The sequence below is a fragment of the Diplotaxodon limnothrissa genome, linkage group LG11 (assembly GCF_057381915.1).
Source record: "Diplotaxodon limnothrissa isolate DT_005_m linkage group LG11, D_limnothrissa_male_GT1.1, whole genome shotgun sequence".
Classification (NCBI taxonomy): Eukaryota; Metazoa; Chordata; class Actinopteri; order Cichliformes; family Cichlidae; genus Diplotaxodon; species Diplotaxodon limnothrissa.
In genome coordinates this window covers 11,794,744-11,815,303 of record NC_140606.1, presented here as the reverse complement: position 1 = coordinate 11,815,303, position 20,560 = coordinate 11,794,744, and the positions used below count along the sequence as shown (strand labels likewise).

The following is a 20,560-nucleotide window of genomic DNA, read 5'->3' as shown; positions in this document are numbered from 1 at the left end:
TCTGCTTTGGCTTCTATTTCAAACCCTTTTATAGAAAAAGAAGCTACAGCATCGCTCCAGCATCCATTAGATTTCATTGATTGAAGCACTTTGTGGCATTTGGCAGGCAGCCCTTCACTTTTTGCACAGACAGCTGATAAGCAGAGTTAGCATGGCCTCATCTACTGTATTACTGTGCTTTATATCTATCATTTTAATCTGGGATAACTTTGATGAATAAGCTGAACATGAAGAGATTGCTCTTTGTATCTGCATCTGCACAAAGACCGAACTGTTCCAAAACCACAAGCAAACTGAGTTAAAGGTCCAGTGTGTAGAATTTAGAGGTATTATCACGTCCAACTACAGATGTAAGTACGTTTAGAACGAGCCCTTTATAGGCAGCACATCTTATAATAATTCTGCCATGCTGCTGAGCAGAACAAGCAAACCGAATATGGTTTCTAGAAAGGACATTTCACATTTAGACTGAATCAACACGATTATGAGCTCTCCATCATGCTTGGAAATGAAAGGATTAATTTTGTTCCATTTTACAATGTGATGCCATTAAATCTCACACAGTGTTCCTTTAATTGATTTAAAATTCATTTCTGCCATATGTTTTTTGTTTGTTTTTTTGTCCAGGGTTAGGGTTAAAACTTAGATTTTCTGAACTTTTGATTAGCATCATTATGTAATAGTTTTCCTGCAAAGGTAAAGACATTTCAGCCCATGCTCTTCATGTCTTTATTGCTCATTGGCAAACTTCAGCATGCTAAGACAGTAAAGAGAAATGCCAAACCTCTGTACGTTAACATCAGCATGCTTGTACAATGAAGCTCTGCAACTATTAAGAGTCTTACATAGATGTAGACTCATAATTATTTTTACATAATCTCCTTTCATTTGGATTTTCTCTGTAATTCCTTGGCTTCATTTGATTGTTTATAGGCCGACTGATCCTGATATGAAAAGGTAGCCCACTGTTTATTTTTAGCATTTTTTTTTATTTATTTCCTGTGTTGTGCCAAGTCCGCCTTCAGGCTTCTAGTGCCAGCTGTACCAGACGGCATTTGTCTGTGTGTGTGTGTGGGGGGGGGGGGGGGGGGGATTCAGTGGTGTAACAGGGTTCAGATAGAGGGCTTTTGTTTATTATGAGTTTGACTTCCACATCAAAATTCTTATCTATATATGGTCCACAGGAATGTGACTTACCTGTTTATCTTTTTTTCTTCTTTCACACTGATCAGAGGAGAAAGCGTGAGGCACGATGGGACCATTCCAAGAATATGAGGTGAGTCTTAACTGAATGCAAAATACTCTTTTTTACCCATAAAAACAAAGATAAAACAAAAATATCTGCAACCTTGCAGTTATTATCATAAGATAATTAATGATAAATATGACCTGAACTAAATCGTTTGGTAATTCAAGAGAAAAAAAAAAAGAAAATCATAGTTATCATACATGCACTACATCAGTGCCTCCTGCTCTGATAAACAGGAAAACAAATCACCACAGAAAGGGAGCCCCCGCAGCCGCATCCCACGTCTGGTCCTCCATCCTTTCCGACCAAAAGACAAGGGATCGCCTCTGTCTGATTCCCCTTTCTCAGAGGAGGAGGGCAGGGAGTGTGACATCAGCTCCGAGCACTCCAAGAGGACCATCAGCACCAACAGTTTTTGTTCTGGTAAGAAGCTCAGCTCCAGGGCAAGGGCAGGACATGCCTAATATGAAATGAACGTGACTGGTGGTCAGCTGAAAAATCTTATGACAATACTACAATGCAAACATTTTTAAAAATTTAAGCAAAGGTTATGCACGCTCAAAAAGAAATAGCATCTTTATTTGGTTTTCTCCCAAACTAGCCTCTATTAAGAAACAGAGCAAAAAATGCAAAGAGTGAATGTGTGTGACCACAGAAACTACTTGACAGCTACTTTCTGGTGGTGATGAGCCATTGTAAAAGCTGTTGTGCTATCTGCCAGAGAGCAAACTTAGGTTGCGATTGACTGCCTGCCCTGCGCTGCCCATTCTTGGCTATTACTGTCTGTGTGCCTGTCTACAATAGATGACACCGGCTGCCCCACTAGTCAGTCTGTGTCCCCCTCCAAAACCCCGTCAGGCTCAGAGCAGAGTGCCCACGGATCGCCGATACTCCCAGAGCGCAAGACCAAAGTGAAGAGGGTGAGGGTGATGGCCGAGTGGAGCGGTGAAGCACGGAGTGCGCCGAGGCACAAGAGGGAGCTGAGGTCGGCCATGAAAGCCAGAGGTACAAAAAAAGAGTACTGAGAAAAATACAAAAACAAAATTTCAGATAAAGCAAGAAATCTCAAAATCTTCAGCTTAGCCCTGCTGTATTATCATCTGATCCTAAGGTTTGATTCTGTTACCACTCATGAGTTTTGTTTTGTTTCTACTCACAGACTTCTGTAGTGCAGCATGGTTATCACATAACAATTTCCCACTCTGGGATGCAGCTGCTTACTAAAAAGAAAATTGTGAATGGGAGAAGAGCCATTTGTGTATCTGTGCATTTTTTTTAATCAGAAAATTAATTTTTTTCTCTTATAATCTGAAGCAAAGGGGGGAAATGCTTGATTAATAATCAGACTGAACAAGGGGCACTGATTGGTGGGGAGAAATGTTTGGGAGCTTAACCAATTAGGCTGATTAGCAGGAGGTCAGCTCACTGAAGGTGCACAGACTCTTAGTTGACTCACAAAGTGGTGGAGGATCACTGAGATTTGAGCAGTTTTAATTGCTGTTGTCACTGGAAACAGTAATATGGTTTTGTTTAATGGAAAAAGACACTACTCAGGTATGACTCTGATTTCAGTTTTGAATCACTGAAACTCTAAAATGATGACCTGCTTTTGTTCTGCTTACATCTCTGTGCCCAGGCCTCAAGCCTTTGTCCTGCTGCAACAGGACAACAGCAGAGAGAGATTGCATAAGGCTGGATAGCATTGGCTAATTGTGACGTTCCAGTGATATTTATGATGATATGGTTCATTTTTGGCTAAGCATTAGTATAGATTGCTCATAAATCTTATTGGAAATCCTGTTTAGAGATATAAACACCATAATCCTGCAGTGGTTGCTGAATGAAGGATTGTTTGTGATTTTTTTAAAAAAGAAAATGGTTTTCTAATGCACAACAAAACTCAATCTAAAGCGGTTTCGGTTTCTAATGTGGCACGTTGGGAAAATGAATTGCTCTCATGCATTAAACTCAAATTAACTTGGGCTGTGGTTTAAAGGCAGGAGCTATATGTCTAGCTGGTAACTTTTGGCTTCTTTTAGCAGGAATTTTAAGTAGGATTCTTTTTTTAATTTTTATATTGACCCTCATTAAATTATGTAGAACCCAGAGTGTTGCTGGAGAAGTATAGCGGTGATCAAAAGTTGCACTGCGTCTTTGTGGATCCAGAGGAAGTATATAATGGTGTACCAAGAGAGGAACTGTGTGACTGCATGAGGAAGTCAGGAGTGGCAGAAAAATATGTAAGAAGACAGAGAGACAGTGGTGAGTTGTGTCGTAGGAGTGACAGATGAGTTCAAGGCAAGGATGGGATTGAGTCAGGATTTGGCTCTGAGCCCCTTCTTGTTTGCACTGGTGAGGGATGGGTTGACAGATGAGGTCAGGCAGGAGTCTCCGTGGACTCTGATGATTGGAGACAACACTGTGCCACGTAGTGAGAGTAGGGAGCAGGTTTGAAGAGAGTCTGGAGAAAAAAGGAATAAAAGTCAGTAGAAGAAAGACGGACTACATGCGTGTGAATGAGAGGGAGGTGGGTGAAACGGCCAAGATGCAAGGAGCAGAGGGAGTAAAGGTGGATGAAGTTAAATACCTGGGGTCAACGAGCCAAAGCAATGGATGGTGCACAGGAGAGGTGAAGAAGAGTGTGGGTGGAGATGAGTGTTTGGGATAATATGTGACAGAATCATGCAGCAACAGTGAAAGGGAAGGTTTACCAGATTGTAATGAGACTTACTATTATGTATGGATTGCAGAGCTGGACATGTTAAGATTTTCTCAGTGGGGGTGACCAGAATGGATAAGATTAGAAAGGAGTATGTCAGAGGGGCAGCTTGGGTCATGCAGTTTGGAGACAAAGAAAGAGAGACAAGGCTGAGATAGTTTGGACATACGTAGAGGGGGGATAGTGGATATATTGGACAGAGGGTGTCGAAGATGCAGCAGCCCGGTGGACATGGAGAGGGTTGGTGTGACAGGAAGATGCAAGGGATAAGCTGAGATGGAAGCGGATGATCTGCTGTGCTGACCTCTACAGGGAGCGGCCAAAAAAAGGAGACATAATTTTGTAGAACCCACATTTTTACACTTGCAGGAATCAGTCAGTGTTTCTGCATCACTAAAGATGACTGTTCAACAGTTTGTTTTATCCTGTTGGGACATTGTGCTTTTTTTCCTTCCTTCAGGTAGTGAGGCAGACTTCAGCTCTTCCAGCAGCACAGGCAGCCTAAAGACCAGGGAGGTTCTCAGTTCCAATTCAGTTGGAAAGAAAGCTCCTTCACGCAGGTATGAGGTTTAATATGTGCATCATAAATCACTAACAGATTTGAACTTAAGTTTTCAAGACATGCATTATCCAGCAAGACTGCAGTGTGCATATACACACTTAAAAAAAATAATAATAATTAATGAACACCCATATTTATTTGTTCTCATTAATTTTTATTTTTTTCTTTCATCTTAAGTCGCAGCACTCACATCAGGCCACTTCCGGTGTTCAAACCAGCCGGGAACCCAGCAGCCAACAGAGATGCAGAACTCTACGCTCCCTACCGAACTCCTCCAAGAGCTGCCTCCTCAACCAACAGCAGCAGCTGCACCTCCAGCCCCACTTCTAGGTAATAAATATAGATTTCATGCTTATTTGCCGTTTTCTCTTTATTTCCTGTTAAATGTGTTTGAAGTGTAACCTTTTTTGTAAGAGAAGCAGGTACATTTTGGAGACTGTAGAGGTTTAGGCTGTGGCTCGGGCCATGTGCAGTGACCACTAGTGAGTGGGTGGCTGGATTAGGCTCAGACAGTTATCATTTCCTCTCTTGCAGCTGGCTAGGATGTGGCTGTAGCTGGGATTAATGGGGATTTAATATAGCAAATGTCTGAATATGGTACCCAGACAGTGACCTTTCTGACTGGGTCTCATCTGCAACTAGAGCGAAAGCAGTTTGCTTTGGCAAAGAGAACAGGGTCATAAAATTTTTCATACAACAGAATACAGTTGCCTGAGTCTTAAATATTGCTAAAACTGAATTTCTAACATGGTGCTTAAGGCAGCAGATTATTTGAAAGGCTCCGCTAGTTTGCATCTCAGCCCTGCATAAGCCTTCACTTTAAAAATCCACTCTCAGGAGCAGTCCAAACGATAGACACTCAACCCTTTTAGTTTCTGTGCAGACACAGAATCTGCCCTGTTTTCCATGCTCACAGCTTCCATAAGTGCATCATAATCCTCCAGTCCTGTCACTCCAAGACGTGCGGTTTGTCAGCATTCCTCTGCCTGGCTAAGTGTCATGTGACATTGCTTCCCCCTCACATGCTGCTTTCTCCAGGGCTGTATCTATTTCTGGCAGGGATGCAGCATATTTGCATCAAAGCCTAGAGTAACCCAGGTTGCTAGGATATCGTGCTGGTGAAAGAGAGCGTCTTAAATGCTGCTTTGCATATCATCCAAATCCGCTAGCTTTTTTGGGGGGGTGACAGGAATCCTTTTATTAGTTTTCTCTGAGCATGATGACACACCTATTTGAGGACATGTAGGGGACATTTGCCAAGGCTTTTTCCACTAAGGTGATTTCTTTGCTAGCTAACGCTGCTTGTATTCAGCATTTTAGGATTTTAAGTCTGTTGCCTGCATGTCAGTAATCCTGTGTCAGACAGTAATTCCAGGCTTCAGGGAGCATCTGCCCTGACAGCACTCTGACTCCGACTAATTACATTCTGTGGGGAGAATTTAGCTGAAGTTTTAAATTGGTTTGTTTTCTGCAGCTGTTTAAAAATGTCTGCTTGATGAATGACAGATAATCACTTTCCGAGGTGTAAACATCCACCGGCAACCTCATTTCCCTTTCTCCCTCTCTTTGTCTGCCCAACAGAAGGGCAGGTCTGGGCTGCTACCATTCATGTGGTGACAACCACGGAATCAGGCCTCCGAACCCTGAGCAGTACCTCACCCCTCTGCAGCAGAAGGAAGTGGCCATCAGACACCTGAAGACCAAACTGCTGGAGTCTGAGAACAGAGTCCATGACAGGTTGGCAGCCTCATGTCCAGCTGTTCAGTTTTAAGACAGGATGACAGCAAAAATGTACTGCTGTGCTGATGTAATGCTTGCATGCTGCAGTTCTGCTCCTCAGTAACATCTTGTGAAGTCTAAACCCCCTGGAAAAGGAGTGTTGCATGAGACTGCGCATAGCAAAGCATATTTTTAAAGTGTTTCTTTATTCGTATGCTGCGCTTAACAGTGATGGATTAAATAATGTCCTTGTCATTCATTAAATATGGGACTGTGGTTTAGCATGAAGACTCAAACAGGAGCATCTGGGCAAATGGCAAAATATGCCATTTTTATTTTGGGTGAAAATTTGAGTTATTTATTTTACTTTACTACAATTTCTTTGAATGTGTACTAAGACAAAAAGGAGGCATAGTAAGAAATCAATAGGAATGGCATTGCTGGGGCTAGATGGATTAATAGATGGGGCGACCGTGGCTCAGGGGGTTGGGAAGCTCATCTGTAACCGAAAGGTTGCCGGTTCGATCGTTGTGTCCTTGGGCAAGACACTTGTCTCCTCTGGCCTACTGGTGTTGGCCAGTGGGGCCGATGGCGCCTCGCTTCGATATGGCAGCCTCGCTTCTGTCAGTCTGCCCCAGGGCAGCTGTGGCTACAACTGTAGCTTGCCTCCACCAGTGTGTGAATGTGAGAGTGAATGAATAGTGGAATTGTAAAGCGCTTTGGGTGCCTTGAAAAGCGCTATATAAATGCAATCCATTATTAAAAGTGTGGTAGCTAGGTTACACCAGCCATTCGTAGGTGGCCCACTTAAAAACCCAGGAATCCCATGGTGCCCACTCAATTTTAAATTTTCACTCTAATCAAAATACAAGACAAAAGTTTCTTAAATTTTATTCAAAAACCATAAACAACACAGGTTGTTGGCTTTAAATTGATAATGCTACCCAGTCATATGTCAAGTGTTAAGGCCCATGTGTGGCCCACCTGCCACTTCGACACAAAATTCAAGACATGAGCAGTAATTTTAGGTCAGAGTAATATTGCAAACTAATGACCTCCTATTTGATTACGTTTTTTTTTTTACATAAATGTGTAACTGTACATACTTTCATACATTTCAAACTGAATAGTTATTCACTCCCCCCTTTGAATTCAGGCCATGAACCTTCACAGACATTTGTATTAAAGTGGCAGAAAACACAAAGTTACAAACTCAATAAGTGCAGTGTTTTTGTTTTGTTTTTTGTTTAAAAAAAAACAAAAAAAAAAACTCCCGGCATTTGTAAGTGGCCTAGGACTTCTGTCCATATGGTGTATTTCTCTCTTCTAACAGTAAATGTCTAGCCACCTAAACCCACACACAGTGGGTTGTCACAGCCATCCCCCAGAACATCCAGTCTTTAGCTAAACTATGTATAGCTTCAGACTTGGCATATAAGTGGCTTTTTTTTTTTTCCAAACTTTACAAATTACATGGTAAAGTTCACAAGTGTGTATTCAAAAACTGTTCCTTTAAGTTACTTGGATGTTTTCCTCCCTCTTTATTAGAGAGACAGAGATTGAGGAGCTTAAAGCCCAGCTTAGCAGAATGAGGGAGGACTGGATTGAAGAGGAGTGCCACCGGGTGGAGGCTCAGCTGTCCCTCAAAGAAGCACGCAAAGAGATCAAGCAGCTGCGTCAGGTGGTGGAAACCATGAAGAGCAGTCTGATGGAAAAAGATAAAGGAATTCAGAAATACTTCATTGACATCAACATCCAAAACAGGAAGTTGGAGTCCCTGCTGCAAAGCATGGAGCTCGCCCAGAGTGGTGCCAACCTCCAAGATGAAAACACCCTGGACTTTATGTACGACAGCTCTGATGGCAGCGGGAAGAAGATGGTGGTGGATGAGGAAGGTGCAATGGAGCTGGGATACCAAGGAGCAGAGGCAATGGCAGACAGCGGGCTGCTGGCAAATGATGAGATGGCGAACAGAGCGGACATTTTGGAGAAGGTCTTCATGTCCACTGCAATGGACTTCAGTCAGGACTGTAGCAGCAAGCTGAGGGCCAGTGCAGAGTCTGGGCCCAGAGTGTCTGCGCTGTCAGGAGAGAGACAGTCAACCGATTCATCCACTGGAACCCAGCCCACTCTACCAGATATGGTTGCCACCTCAGGCACACTTCCACATGAGGACAAAGAAGTCCAGGCCGACATCATGCCCATGCCTCCAGACCTGCAGGCTCTGCTCTTTCAGCTTCTAAAGTTCCATGGGGTTGCAGCAGGAGATGCAGCTCTATCAGCCCCAGTTAGTCTTCTAGGGTTCCCAAACCTACCTGGCTCCATTTGCACCACCACCAAACAGCCTGACTCAACACCTTCCCAACCCAGCACATTTACAGAGAGCCCCGACACCTCCGCCGATTCCGGCACATGTTGCTCAGAGCCTTCCGAGAACAGACGATTCATGGAGGAGCTGGACTTTACTGTCGGCGAGGAGGATTCTCATCTGTCATCAGGACTGGATGTGGTCGGCAAGCGTTACTGGAGCAACAGCTTCCTCGTGGATCTGGTGGCAGTAGCGGCACCAGTATTGCCTACAGTGGCTTGGCTGTACTCACGGCATGGCTTGGACGGAAGCACTCCGGTGTACAACATTGCTGCCCTGATTAGGGGCTGCTGCATCATGGGATTGCACTCTCTTCGTCACATCACTCATAGGCCTGATGCGTAATGGCTTCCAATCCGCATGCAAAACCCCTGACCTTGAACTAAAGCACTTAAGCATCTTTCCAAGAGTATTTGTGACATCGTTGAACACTTGATATCAATGCAGTCATTTTGGTTTGAGCACTGTTATTTTTTTGCACTGTAGTTACCAAGAGGTGACATGGAAGGGATTATTTATAACAAAGTTTATTTATGTATTTATTTATGATTTACATGTATAAGCAGATCATCTGGGTAGATGGTTGTGTGTTATCATAGTCCTGTGGTGTCCCTAGCTGTTTAAAGCAAAAGTTCTTTGTGTTAAGAGATTTTCAGGAGGTGAAAGACTGACTGCTGCTTTCTGTTTGATGGGTGGTGGGTTCTGGAATGTTTCCTTTCTTCATAAAGTAACCTTAAACCTTCAGCCAAAGCTTTAATGTAAGTTCACCGTTTTGTGAATTTTTATTTTTATTTTTATTTTTTTCCTCCCCTCATTCTGGGTGTAGAGCTTTACTTGGTACTGCCTGTGTATTGTTCATAGAAGCTAATGCTTCAAAGCAACTGACACTTGTAATGTGCCTGAGCAATGTGCAATACTGGTAGTAACATCAATGTCCTTGCATCTTTATTATTAAAGCATGATAATTCTGGCTATGTTGTAGTGTTTTGTTTATTTGTTTTTTGTTTTTTTTACATTTGCTTTTGGGTTTATTAAAATTCATGGAAATCTTTTTCCAAGTTTGACTTATGTAAGGGTCCTGTTTGAGACAAAAACAATGGGAGTTTTTTTTTTTTTTTTTTCTTCCCATAAATAAACGGGGGTGGGGTATCTCATCAGAACCCAAGTTCCAGCAAGCAACATGCTCTCGTGATGGTTCATCTTACGTAAAAGCTTTCTCGACCTGTCTACAGATGTCCCCTGGGTTGTGGTTCTGACTGTGGAGTGCATTAGATCCACTTTACTGGGATCTCTCAGAAGCTGTTAAACCTGCCCTTACACCAGTAAAAACTGGGTCAGTGCAGCTCTGAGTCTGCTCACATAAGCCTTTAGTGATTGCATAATACCCATCACATTCAGTGAAAATTAAAGCAAAAAGCTGATTAAATCTACATGAGCTAACACTTACATCTTTGCTACAATGGGTCCATTTCCGCTCCAGCTGTATGGAGAAATGCTATGTTGACATTGCATAACCATGACTCCTCGGTTCATAAGGCATCTGAATCATCAGATGCTGTAATCCTCATATCAGTGTAGGGATGCTAGATTAAATGAGTGGGCAAGCATTGGTTTGAGCATGAGTGCACGCCAGTTTTTTTTGTTTTTTTTTTTATAAAAGAACACTGGATGTGACTGCACCCACTTAGCTTATCCCCTTTCTGAAGACTGATGACTGCACTTTCCCTTTCTGAAAGTGGGTCAGTCTCTGAGAGGTTTGGCAGGCAGGCCGGCAGAGTCCCCAGGTAGATGGGACTGACATCATTATGATGGAGGTCAGATGTGTGATGACAATAGTCCGTCAGTACCTTCTACAGGCCAGTTTAGCATCAGACAGTTTTGATACTGGAATCTTCATGCATGCTGACGCTTGACTCTAATGCGTAAATGATTGATCATGAAAAGAAATGCTTTACAACATGGTAACCATCCTACATTAGCCTATTAGCCACATTGCTAACATTTATGGACTTGAGAAAGTATTATGATACAATAAATTCTCCACTTCTTTATTTCAATAGCTGGGCCCATGTCCTCATTTTAGGTTTGACAGCGTTTTAGTAGGTAAAAATGAATGCTTTGACATGAATTGAGCTGCGGTTTGGGGAAGGCCTCGAAGGGGACTAGCAACGGCTCCCGGGCCTGGCAGATCTCCATGCACTAAATAGAAGTGAAGAAGTTAAAGAATTGAGAACAAGGAGGGTGGGGCACGTAAACGAGAATGAACAGCTTGCAGAACTGGGGGAACCTATATAGATGACAACCAGAACGAGTGTTTGGAGGCGTGGTCCTGCTCCTGAAATTCCGATACATAATCTCCAACTAAGTGCAATCGTTAACACAATCTTTAAGTTTGTGTCACTCCATCAAGGTTTTGTCGCATTTTCTCCCCTTATTCACTTCTGTAGTTTGCAGCATTTTTCATGAGGCTGGTTTGCAGGTAGGAGATTAAAAAATAGAAAGTTCTAGGTCAATTTTATTTTAACATGATGATGTCAAGGGAAGAGTCTATACATATTTCTGTTTTGCGGGAATGTACTGGCAATTCCACCAATAGCTTGACAAATTTCAATAAAAACCAGAGTGAGATATTGGTAAGGTTCATCCTCTGGGGACCATCACTGATGGTAACATTTTACAGAGCTCTTTCCAATAGAGTTTTATTTCACTGTAGAAACAAGATGTTTGCCAAGTGGCCGACACCTAAAAAACACTCATAGAGAGTGAAAAAGCCTGAACATAAAGGTTGTATTCATGAAAAATTATTACCTTTCCCACAATGGTTGCTGGAGTTATTTTACTATTTACATATCAGGCGTAGCCAGATTATCTTCAGTCGAAGATATGAATCAAAATTTATTAAAAACCCGTGTAGGTCTAATACAGCAGAGATACAATTTGTCAACTCTGGACTCATTACTTTATATTAGTCCTATGTTGTGCTCAACCACTGCTATTTTTACCATTAAGCATGTGTGAAAACAGGATTTTAATGATTAATTTCTGAAAAAAAGAAATCACGACGTGCAAAATTTAAAAAGGAAAACATGACATGCAGCCTTTCTCAGTGAAAATAACGGGGAAAGGGCATTTCCAAAGAAAATAAATCCACACCTGCTTTTAATTTCATTCTTGAATCTATTCATGCTCTAATTATTTTCATATTCATTTTATCATTGAAATTTTAACAGAAAATTTGTCAGTAAATCATTGAATAATATTAACCCAGATATGTCTTCTTTGACTTGCTTTGCACCATTTATCACAAGTCATGGATGAACACATGCTGTATCTGCACTTGCCAATGTTTCCATGACAACACTGACTGGGAATTTCATTACAATGATGCATAACAAGATGCTCAGTCAGAAGCACTTACTTAAAATGATGTGCTAGGAAACGTTTATCCATCAGCCTATTATTTGCCAAGATTACTGTATGAGTGTCCATTGTGATGATGACCCATGTATTTTAAGTACTGGGTCTCTGCAGACAATTCATCAACTATTTAACAGCAGAGTAAGATTTCCTCCCCCAAGATAAAAGGGGAAAAAAAAGACGCATCGATCACTGGAAATTCTCCTTCAATATTAAGGGCTGACAAAAATGAGTCAATGGCAGAGAGATGCAGTGAGATTACCATGGGAACCCACAGCTAACATCTGCATTGGCTACGTTCTAGTCTACCATCATGTATCCACACGCACTTTGAAAATTTCCAGCCTTCATTTTAATGCAGATTTCCAGCGAAATAAGGGCCATACAGCACAGGGAGATAATGTGAAATATAAAAGCATCATTCATTTAAAAAAAAAACAAAAAAAACCAAAAGAAACAGCGAACAGATCAGTTGTCAGACAAAGACATAAATATTTAAAAAAAAAAAAAATCAAGCAAACCAAGGGATTTCACTGGTATTCAATGATGCATAAAATAAATTAGACGTCCTTGCCTTTTGAGGTTGTAAAAATTACAAAAAAAGAGAGAAATGTACTCCCTGTGTATGTTTCAACAGGTAGCACAAGTACCGGTTTATTTACAAATGTTCCTGGAAAATCCAAAATGGAAGATTTTCCAACAGATTTAATCATTATCTCAGAAAGCCACTTCTGACCTTTAACCTAAAATGATCTGGATGGTATTAACAAAATCTCCCTTAAATCTCCCTTAAAGACCAAAATGACCCTGCCACATGAAGAGTGAGAATACCCGCTGCCCTCAACATTGCCATGTTTTATGCCGCTGCAGATGGAAAACACACTAAAATGCTGCTGGTGGAAAAAAGGAGGAGGACAATCTGCTAACATGTGAGTAGTGTACAGTAAGAATCCTGGTAGGTTTGGTGACTTTAAAGACAGAGCTAGCATCTTTGCCCCTCCCCCACCCCCAATTGCTCAAAAGTGAGCCTCTTTAAAATGTTATGAGAGCTTGACGGCAATTTTCTGCTCCTTCTTCATCATTCTCTGGGCTTCTTTCTCCATCTTTTTCCTCTGCTGCTCCATGAAGCGCTTCTCTCTCTCAGCCATCTTCTGTTGTCTGTTTAAAAAACAAAAGCAAAACACAAAATTATAGTATAAAAAAAATAATAAAAATAATAGGTGACAGGAAGTGATGTCACACCAAAGCATGTCACCAAAAGCTAGGTCAGCTGAGAATGGGGGAAAACAAAACCCTGCTTTTTGTGCCACTGCTGACAAAGTATTATCAAACACTGCCATCTGGTGGCCATGAAATGAACATACACATTTAGAAAAGTGATGACTGCACTGAGGGTGCGAGTACCGGCTGGCGTATTCTACTCAATGATAGGTCATCACTCAGACAAATCTTCCACATCAGTGCAAGCATAGGAAGAGAAGTCAAAACCAGAAGCAAAGAAATAGTTTTTTTTTGTTTGGGGTTTCCCACAAAGTCATCTGTATCTGTATAATCTGTGAATACCTGAACATCTGTAGTGATCATCAAATAGCAGTACAAAAACAAAAAACTAACTAACAACAATAACCCCCTGCCCCTCCCAAAAGAACAAAACAAAAAAACCCAACATTGTACACTCGTGTTCTAACTACAAAGACGTGAGGTGCACAAACAACCGAAATGCCAAAGTGCAGCTTTCGGCAGCGGATGCGAGACCACTGTTGACGTGCAGTGCCGTTCACGAGGACAAGAGACGGCGAGCATAATGGGCTCACGAGACTTCTTTGAGTTGTGTGAGATAAAAACAAATGAAAAATTAAAATACTTTTATAGAGCTATGTTGTTGTTTGTTTTTTTAATCTGAACAAATAACACCATCTATTAGAGCAGGGGTGTCAAACTTATATGAGCTGTGGGCCACTGCTGGCACTGTCATCTCATTGGCAATCCACTTTAGTGTTCAAGTAGTACAAAAAACCCCAAACAAACAAGAAAACACCCAAAAATATTTCTGAAAATACAGTGGGGTTTTTTTTTTTTCCTTTTAATATATTGTATAACAAGACAAAATTGCAAACGTGAACGCAATTCTTTTTCCTCACTCTTAACTAACTGAAGCCATTCATTGAACTACCACATAATGGTACTCTGGTACTCTCTCTCTGGCCACACGCGTGAAAGGTCTTCTGCTATAATTTTATTCATATTTAACAAAATAAAAATGCAGGCATAAGTGTACACATTAGTTTTTGACTGCTAGCGAAAATTTTTCTCTTTACAAATAACTCTCTTACTGAACTAACATATGTTTGTACTCTCTGCCCATATTGCCTTCATATTAGATAATTTTCTGCTTATAAAAGAACTTATTTTAACATTGCACTCAGCAACAAATAAATACTCCCCAACAAAAAAAGTAACTTCAAGGACCAAACTGTATTATATTTCTAAGTCAATATAAGGGCCGCAAACACCGGTGACGTGTGCCGCAAGTGGTCCCCGGGCCGCGAGTTTGAGACCCCTGTAATAGAGGATAAGCTAAAGGAAACTAGAGGAACTAAATATGAATTAACTGCTAATAACCAGCTATGTTAACAATCTATGTTTTTTACACCAAGATTAAGAAATTCTGTTGTAAGACTGGAAGCAAAGATTTCTTATTTTTCAGTTTAGACACCTCTGTCCTCACTGGTAGGAGGTGTGAGGAAGAGATGCAAGGGACCCATGTGTTTGCATAATAAAAGGTTTGATCACTCTCTTGTTTAACATAATTTCCCCCTAGTCTGCAAAAAATTACAATTAAAAATAAAATAAAAAATAAAAAACAGCATTTCACAGGAGGCATCTACTTGGGGTCATTTAGATGACAGCTAAGAAATCCAACTATAACCTGGTGTGCATTAACACAAGGATTGTGAATAATAATCTTTTACAACTGTGTTGTGTTGTAAAAAATGTTTTTCTGTGTAAATACAGACAGATTGTTGTATGTGGCCATGAAACCTGTTGTTGTGCATTCCTCAGTCTTTACTGCAATCAAATCTGGGTTCAATGACAATGTGTTGGAATTGTATATTAACATGGTTAATAACATAAAAAACACTCCTTGTTCCTGTTGTTGTGTCATAACTGGTTAGTTAAGGTAGCAAACTGGTATTTGCTGTATATAGAAGCAGATGAACTCTTGACCCATTTACCTGAGCACCTCCTCTGCCTCCCAGGCAGCATCAGACTCATCCTCCCAGGCATTTGTGTCCTCCTGCCAGGTGTCCATTTCACCCAGTTCAGCCTGTGGAAATTGACAGTTTGCAGTCTTATATACAGAGATAACACTATGATAACATTTTAGTCGGGAGCCTTTGATGTCTAATACATCATAAACGTCAGTTCACACAAGAGTGTTGCAAACTGCATCAAAATTTACTGAATCAGTGGAATAAGAGAAGGGGATTGGTGCATTCTTTTGAAGGCTTACTGAGTCATTCTGACATTTGGGTTTTCTAAGATTCAAGTCCTGCAGCTTTAATAATTTTTTTCACAAGCCTATTTACTGATAAAACAAGTTTTGCTTTCCTTTGATGGCCAACAACTTCTCCTGCATAATTATACAATTATTAGCATACAGAGTGTAAAACATAAACAGTCTTCCAACAATAGTGTAACTTACTGAGGGGGGAATGAAAGTCATCATATCCTGAGAGGCTGCCAACCTGCTGGAGAAGCCTGCTGAGCCATCAGGCACCAGATAGTTCAAAGGTTCCCTTTTCTTCAACACAATCTTCAATATGAAAACCAGAAAAAAAGAAGAGGAGCTTAGAGTCAAAGTAAAAGGAGTTAATGTTGAATCGCTGCTCAACTATTAATAGGAAGGACAAGCTGAGAATGGGAGATTTTCAAGCAATCACACTGTTACACTACAAAAATTGTATGTCTAGAAATGACAAACCCAACATTTTAAAAGCACTTTACTTCTGCACTCAAACAACTTCTAATCAGTGGCTGCAGGAATTATCAGGCTATGTATCAAAAGAAGACGTTTCAATCAAAAGCCATGGGTTTGGATCACAAGAAACATTTGATCGCATTCAAAGCATTAATAGCAAAACCTTTACTCTTTACTGTATCTGGATGCCTACAGAATATTTATGTCATGCTTCTTGGTTTAGACAACAGTTAAGAATTTGCTAAAAATAAACAAATAGATTTGCTAAAAACAAACAAATAGAGTTATATACAGTGGGGCAAAAAAGTATTTAGTCAGCCACCGATTGTGCAAGTTCCCCCACCTAAAATGATGACAGAGGTCAGTAATTTGCACCAGAGGTACACTTCAACTGTGAGAGACAGAATGTGAAAAAAAAATCCATGAATTCACATGGTAGGATTTGTAAAGAATTTATTCGTAAATCAGGGTGGAAAATAAATATTTTGTCACCTCAAACAAGGAAAATCTCTGGCTCTCACAGACCTGTAACGTCTTCTGTAAGAAGCTTTTCTGTCCCCCACTCGTTACCTGTATGAATGGCACCTGTTTGAACTCATCATCTGTATAAAAGACACCTGTCCACAGCCTCAAACAGTCAGACTCCAAACTCCGCCATGGCCAAGACCAAAGAGCTTTCGAAGGACACCAGGAAAAGTATTGTAGACCTGCACCAGACTGGGAAGAGTGAATCTACAATAGGCAAGCAGCTTGGTGTGAAAAAATCAACTGTGGGAGCAATCATCAGAAAATGGAAGACATACAAGACCACTGATAATCTCCCTCGATCTGGGGCTCCACGCAAGATCTCATCCCGTGGGGTCAAAATGATCATGAGAACGGTGAGCAAAGATCCCAGAACCACACGGGGGGACCTGGTGAATGACCTGCAGAGAGCTGGGACCAAAGTAACAAAGGTCACCATCAGTAACATACTACAACGGCAGGGAATCAAATCCCGCAGTGCCAGACGTGTTCCGCTGCTGAAGCCAGTGCATGTCCAGGCCCGTCTGAAGTTTGCCAGAGAGCACATGGATGATACAGCAGAGGATTGGGAGAATGTCATGTGGTCAGATGAAACCAAAGTAGAACTTTTTGGTATAAACTCAACTCGTCGTGTTTGGAGGAAGAAGAATACTGAGTTGCATCCCAAGAACACCATACCTACTGTGAAGCATGGGGGTGGAAACATCATGCTATGGGGCTGTTTTTCTGCCAAGGGGACAGGACGACTGATCCGTGTTAAGGACTGAATGAATGGGGCCATGTATCGTGAGATTTTGAGCCAAAACCTCCTTCCATCAGTGAGAACTTTGAAGATGAAACGAGGCTGGGTCTTCCAACATGACAATGATCCAAAACACACCGCCCGGGCAACAAAGGAGTGGCTCCGTAAGAAGCATTTGAAAGTCCTGGAGTGGCCTAGCCAGTCTCCAGACCTCAACCCCATAGAAAATCTGTGGCGGGAGTTGAAAGTCCGTGTTGCTCGGCGACAGCCCCAAAACATCACTGCTCTCGAGAAGATCTGCATGGAGGAATGGGCCAAAATACCAGCTACTGTGTGTGCAAACCTGGTAAAGACCTATAGTAAACGTTTGACCTCTGTTATTGCCAACAAAGGTTATGTTACAAAGTATTGAGTTGTATTTTTGTTATTGACCAAATACTTATTTTCCACCCTGATTTACGCATAAATTCTTTACAAATCCTACCATGTGGATTCATGGATTTTTTTTTCACATTCTGTCTCTCACAGTTGAAGTGTACCTCTGGTGCAAATTACTGACCTCTGTCATCATTTTAGGTGGGGGAACTTGCACAATCGGTGGCTGACTAAATACTTTTTTGCCCCACTGTATTAGATGCCATTTCTTGTTATTACAGGAAATCAAAGCTAAAGTTTTAATATTGCAATGGAATACATAATTGAAACTCTGCACTGCGTGTCTCTTGTTTTACATCTGCCCATTTCTAAACTGAGTAAAAAACAAAGACTAAGATCGACACTGTTTGTGCAAATTACTTCTAGATGCTACTCTTAAGTTTCTAATAGAATATACATTTTATTAACAGCCCCTCGTAAGTAGCCTGACACCAGCTACAGTTATAATATTATTCTTAGAATTTTCTGTGGCATGGATCCATTTAAAACAGTTGGAAAACAAATAGTAGCCTTTCCCTTTGAAGCGGCAACTTTTTTCCGCATCTTCATTGTATTTTGTATCATGTTTGCTTACGTCAAACACAATAGTCACGGCTTCTTTTTTTTTTGCTATTACAGTTTTTCCTCATTTACAAAAATAACCGCTTTTCCATCTCTGACATTGTAATGACACCTACGACTCTTCAGTTAAAAAAAGCCAACCACATAAACAAACTATAAATTCCATGACATAGAGTGGCCCTATTACACTTCACCTTATTTTCTGTCATATTTACACTGGTATAATTGTGTATACTCAGCAAACATTGTCAAAGTTCACCACAATTAAGGAGCTGAGCCTCACAGGTGAAGTTTACTTAATAAAAGACAAATTTAAAGGGGTTATACACTTTCATAGACACGGCACAAACTGCTTTGACTTGTTGCAGACATACCTTCTGTGTTTTTCTGATGGTGGGAGCCATGTCTTTGAAGTAGTCCGGCTCTTCATCTACATCGTTGGGTGGAGGGGAGACATTGCCGTTGCCACCTTCAATCTTAATACTTGTAGGAGCCTCTTCATCCCAAGAGCTCCATTCCTCAATCTCTGGCTGTGCAGACAAAAATAAACTAATAAAAACACAATAGTGCCTGAAAGTTATTTGTTTCATGAAAACAAGAAAATTGTGTCTCCTGTATGGCAGCCTCTTCTCAAAGCAGTTGCTGATGACTGCTGCAGTACATGCCTGTTTTGGTACAGATGATGAAAAATCCACTGTTGTTGGGAGAGTTATTTGATCACCACTGAGTTTGCGGCCCCTTCCAGTCCTGTGTTACACAATGAAATTAAACTCTCCATTATTATAAAAAGCAGAAACTGCACATTACAGAACACCACAATCAAATCTCTTTACTGTGCATTGTGACAACCTTGCATCCAGCACATGCACAAAAAAGGATCTCTAGTTGTGGTGCTGATGCATGCAAAAATCGTGGTAAATGCTGTGAGTTGCTGTGAGTTTCATAAAGCTAGAACAATATTTTTTAAATCCATATCTCCTATTTTATTTTCAAAAATATCGTAGTAGTGTAAAGATAAAGGTCTCATACATGCTGTAATGGACAATGCATTTGTGCTTACCTGCATATTAACCTTTTAAAGAAAGAAAGAAAGCTGGCTAGGCATGTGCAGATCTTAAAAAGACGGAACTGAGAGATGGCCATGATGAAATTGAGCTGGTGGGAAAGAAAAGGAAAGATTTCTGCATCTGATTTTGCAAGTACGGACATGACTTGTATGCTCCACTTGCAGCAAAGCAGACGAATATTTACACAGGACTGCGCGAAAACAAAATCTGTAAGCGTTTATAAACGCTTAATCTCGAGAGCCGTGCCACGAGCACCTCACTGAAATACGAACCCGTATTTATTCACCATAGAATAAGACCGAGCTTAAGGCTAACGTTAACAATGCAAGTTCTTTACTCATGAAAACAACCGAGCTGTACCTACTAATAAAATATGCGTCTCTACAATCATAAAAAAGATACAAACTCACCTTATAAGATGCCAATAGACTGTATGAAAGGCAACTGCTTCCTTCTTGTGTGGCAGAAGAGACAAGTTCATTTATTTGCTAACCTCTGCTTGCTAGCTTAGCCCACAGGAAAACATATTTCTGAACCCTTTTAAACTATTCCTACGACGACACATTGGCGGTGACAGTTTAATTCACTGTTATGTCAAAACAATAGCGGTATCAGCTCCGCAACCCAGTTTTGTTTCATGACAAAAGTCCTAAATTTGTGTCGTCTCTCGTCTCTATCCCATGGCTGCCATCTTTGAACTGGGAGGAGCAGAAACACAGGAAGCGTGATTGTGCTGTATTCAAGTGCTGTTGGAAAAAAAAGGGAGAGTATGTAATACAGGAGAGAATGGAGAAGACATGCACTGTATGGCTTTATGGCGAAGAACCTGCACTACAGATTTTATGCTGGCTTTGAGAGAGTTGATGGTCACATATAGAGAAGGTCAGTGTCTTTGTGGAGCTACAGAAAGCATATACAGCATCATAGGGTGCCAAGAAAGGAACTGTGGTATTGCATGAGGAAGTCAAAAGTGGTAGACAAGTATTTGAGGGTGATACAGGACACGTATGAGGACAGCGAGATTACATCAGACATCGGCTCTGAGCCCCTTCTTGAAAAATATTTGCATATTTCAATTTATACACGTTCAAAATACAAACTAGAAGTATTTATAAAAATTACAACGCGCTGGTAAATATCTATAGATACTTCTCAAAAAACGTTTAGAGAGACACGCGTCTCCCTTATATTTATCCTTTATTATTGTCGTCTTG

The 20,560-nt window shown here is 40.9% G+C and overlaps 2 protein-coding genes across 2 annotated transcripts; one reads left to right on the top strand and one right to left on the bottom strand.

The window, feature by feature from the left end:
- The first annotated feature begins 1,252 nt into the window (after positions 1–1,252).
- sybu (syntabulin (syntaxin-interacting)) lies at positions 1,253–8,962 on the top strand. The gene is made up of 7 exons (XM_085365107.1): positions 1,253–1,276; positions 1,486–1,672; positions 2,054–2,254; positions 4,429–4,528; positions 4,708–4,860; positions 6,112–6,267; positions 7,798–8,962. The coding sequence occupies exons 1-7, from the start codon at positions 1,253–1,255 to the stop codon at positions 8,960–8,962; spliced, it is 1,986 nt and encodes a 661-aa protein (XP_085221233.1).
- A 3,609-nt stretch (positions 8,963–12,571) lies between these two features.
- Positions 12,572–20,043, bottom strand: ebag9 (estrogen receptor binding site associated antigen 9). The gene is made up of 7 exons (XM_085365105.1): positions 19,757–20,043; positions 19,340–19,434; positions 18,936–19,026; positions 18,654–18,809; positions 15,741–15,851; positions 15,271–15,362; positions 12,572–13,192 (listed from the first exon to the last, which is right to left on the bottom strand). Exons 2-7 carry the CDS (start codon positions 19,420–19,422, stop codon positions 13,075–13,077), a joined length of 651 nt encoding a protein of 216 aa, XP_085221231.1. The 5' UTR covers positions 19,423–19,434; positions 19,757–20,043; the 3' UTR covers positions 12,572–13,074.
- Between the last annotated feature and the right edge of the window lie 517 nt (positions 20,044–20,560).

Bases quoted from the DNA above. Each gene is read 5' to 3' on its own strand.
- ebag9 (XM_085365105.1), bottom strand. From the start codon at position 19,422: ATGGCCATCTCTCAGTTCCGTCTTTTTAAGATCTGCACATGCCTAGCC. The intron at 19,027-19,339 runs GTAAGCACAAAT...TGTGTAACACAG, and splicing joins TTTAAAAGGTTAATATGCAG to GACTGGAAGGGGCCGCAAAC. The intron at 18,810-18,935 runs GCAGCAGTCATC...TTGTCTGCACAG, and splicing joins TACCAAAACAGGCATGTACT to CCAGAGATTGAGGAATGGAG.
- sybu (XM_085365107.1), top strand. From the start codon at position 1,253: ATGGGACCATTCCAAGAATATGAG. The intron at 1,673-2,053 runs GTAAGAAGCTCA...TGTCTACAATAG, and splicing joins CACCAACAGTTTTTGTTCTG to ATGACACCGGCTGCCCCACT. The intron at 2,255-4,428 runs GTACAAAAAAAG...TCCTTCCTTCAG, and splicing joins GTCGGCCATGAAAGCCAGAG to GTAGTGAGGCAGACTTCAGC.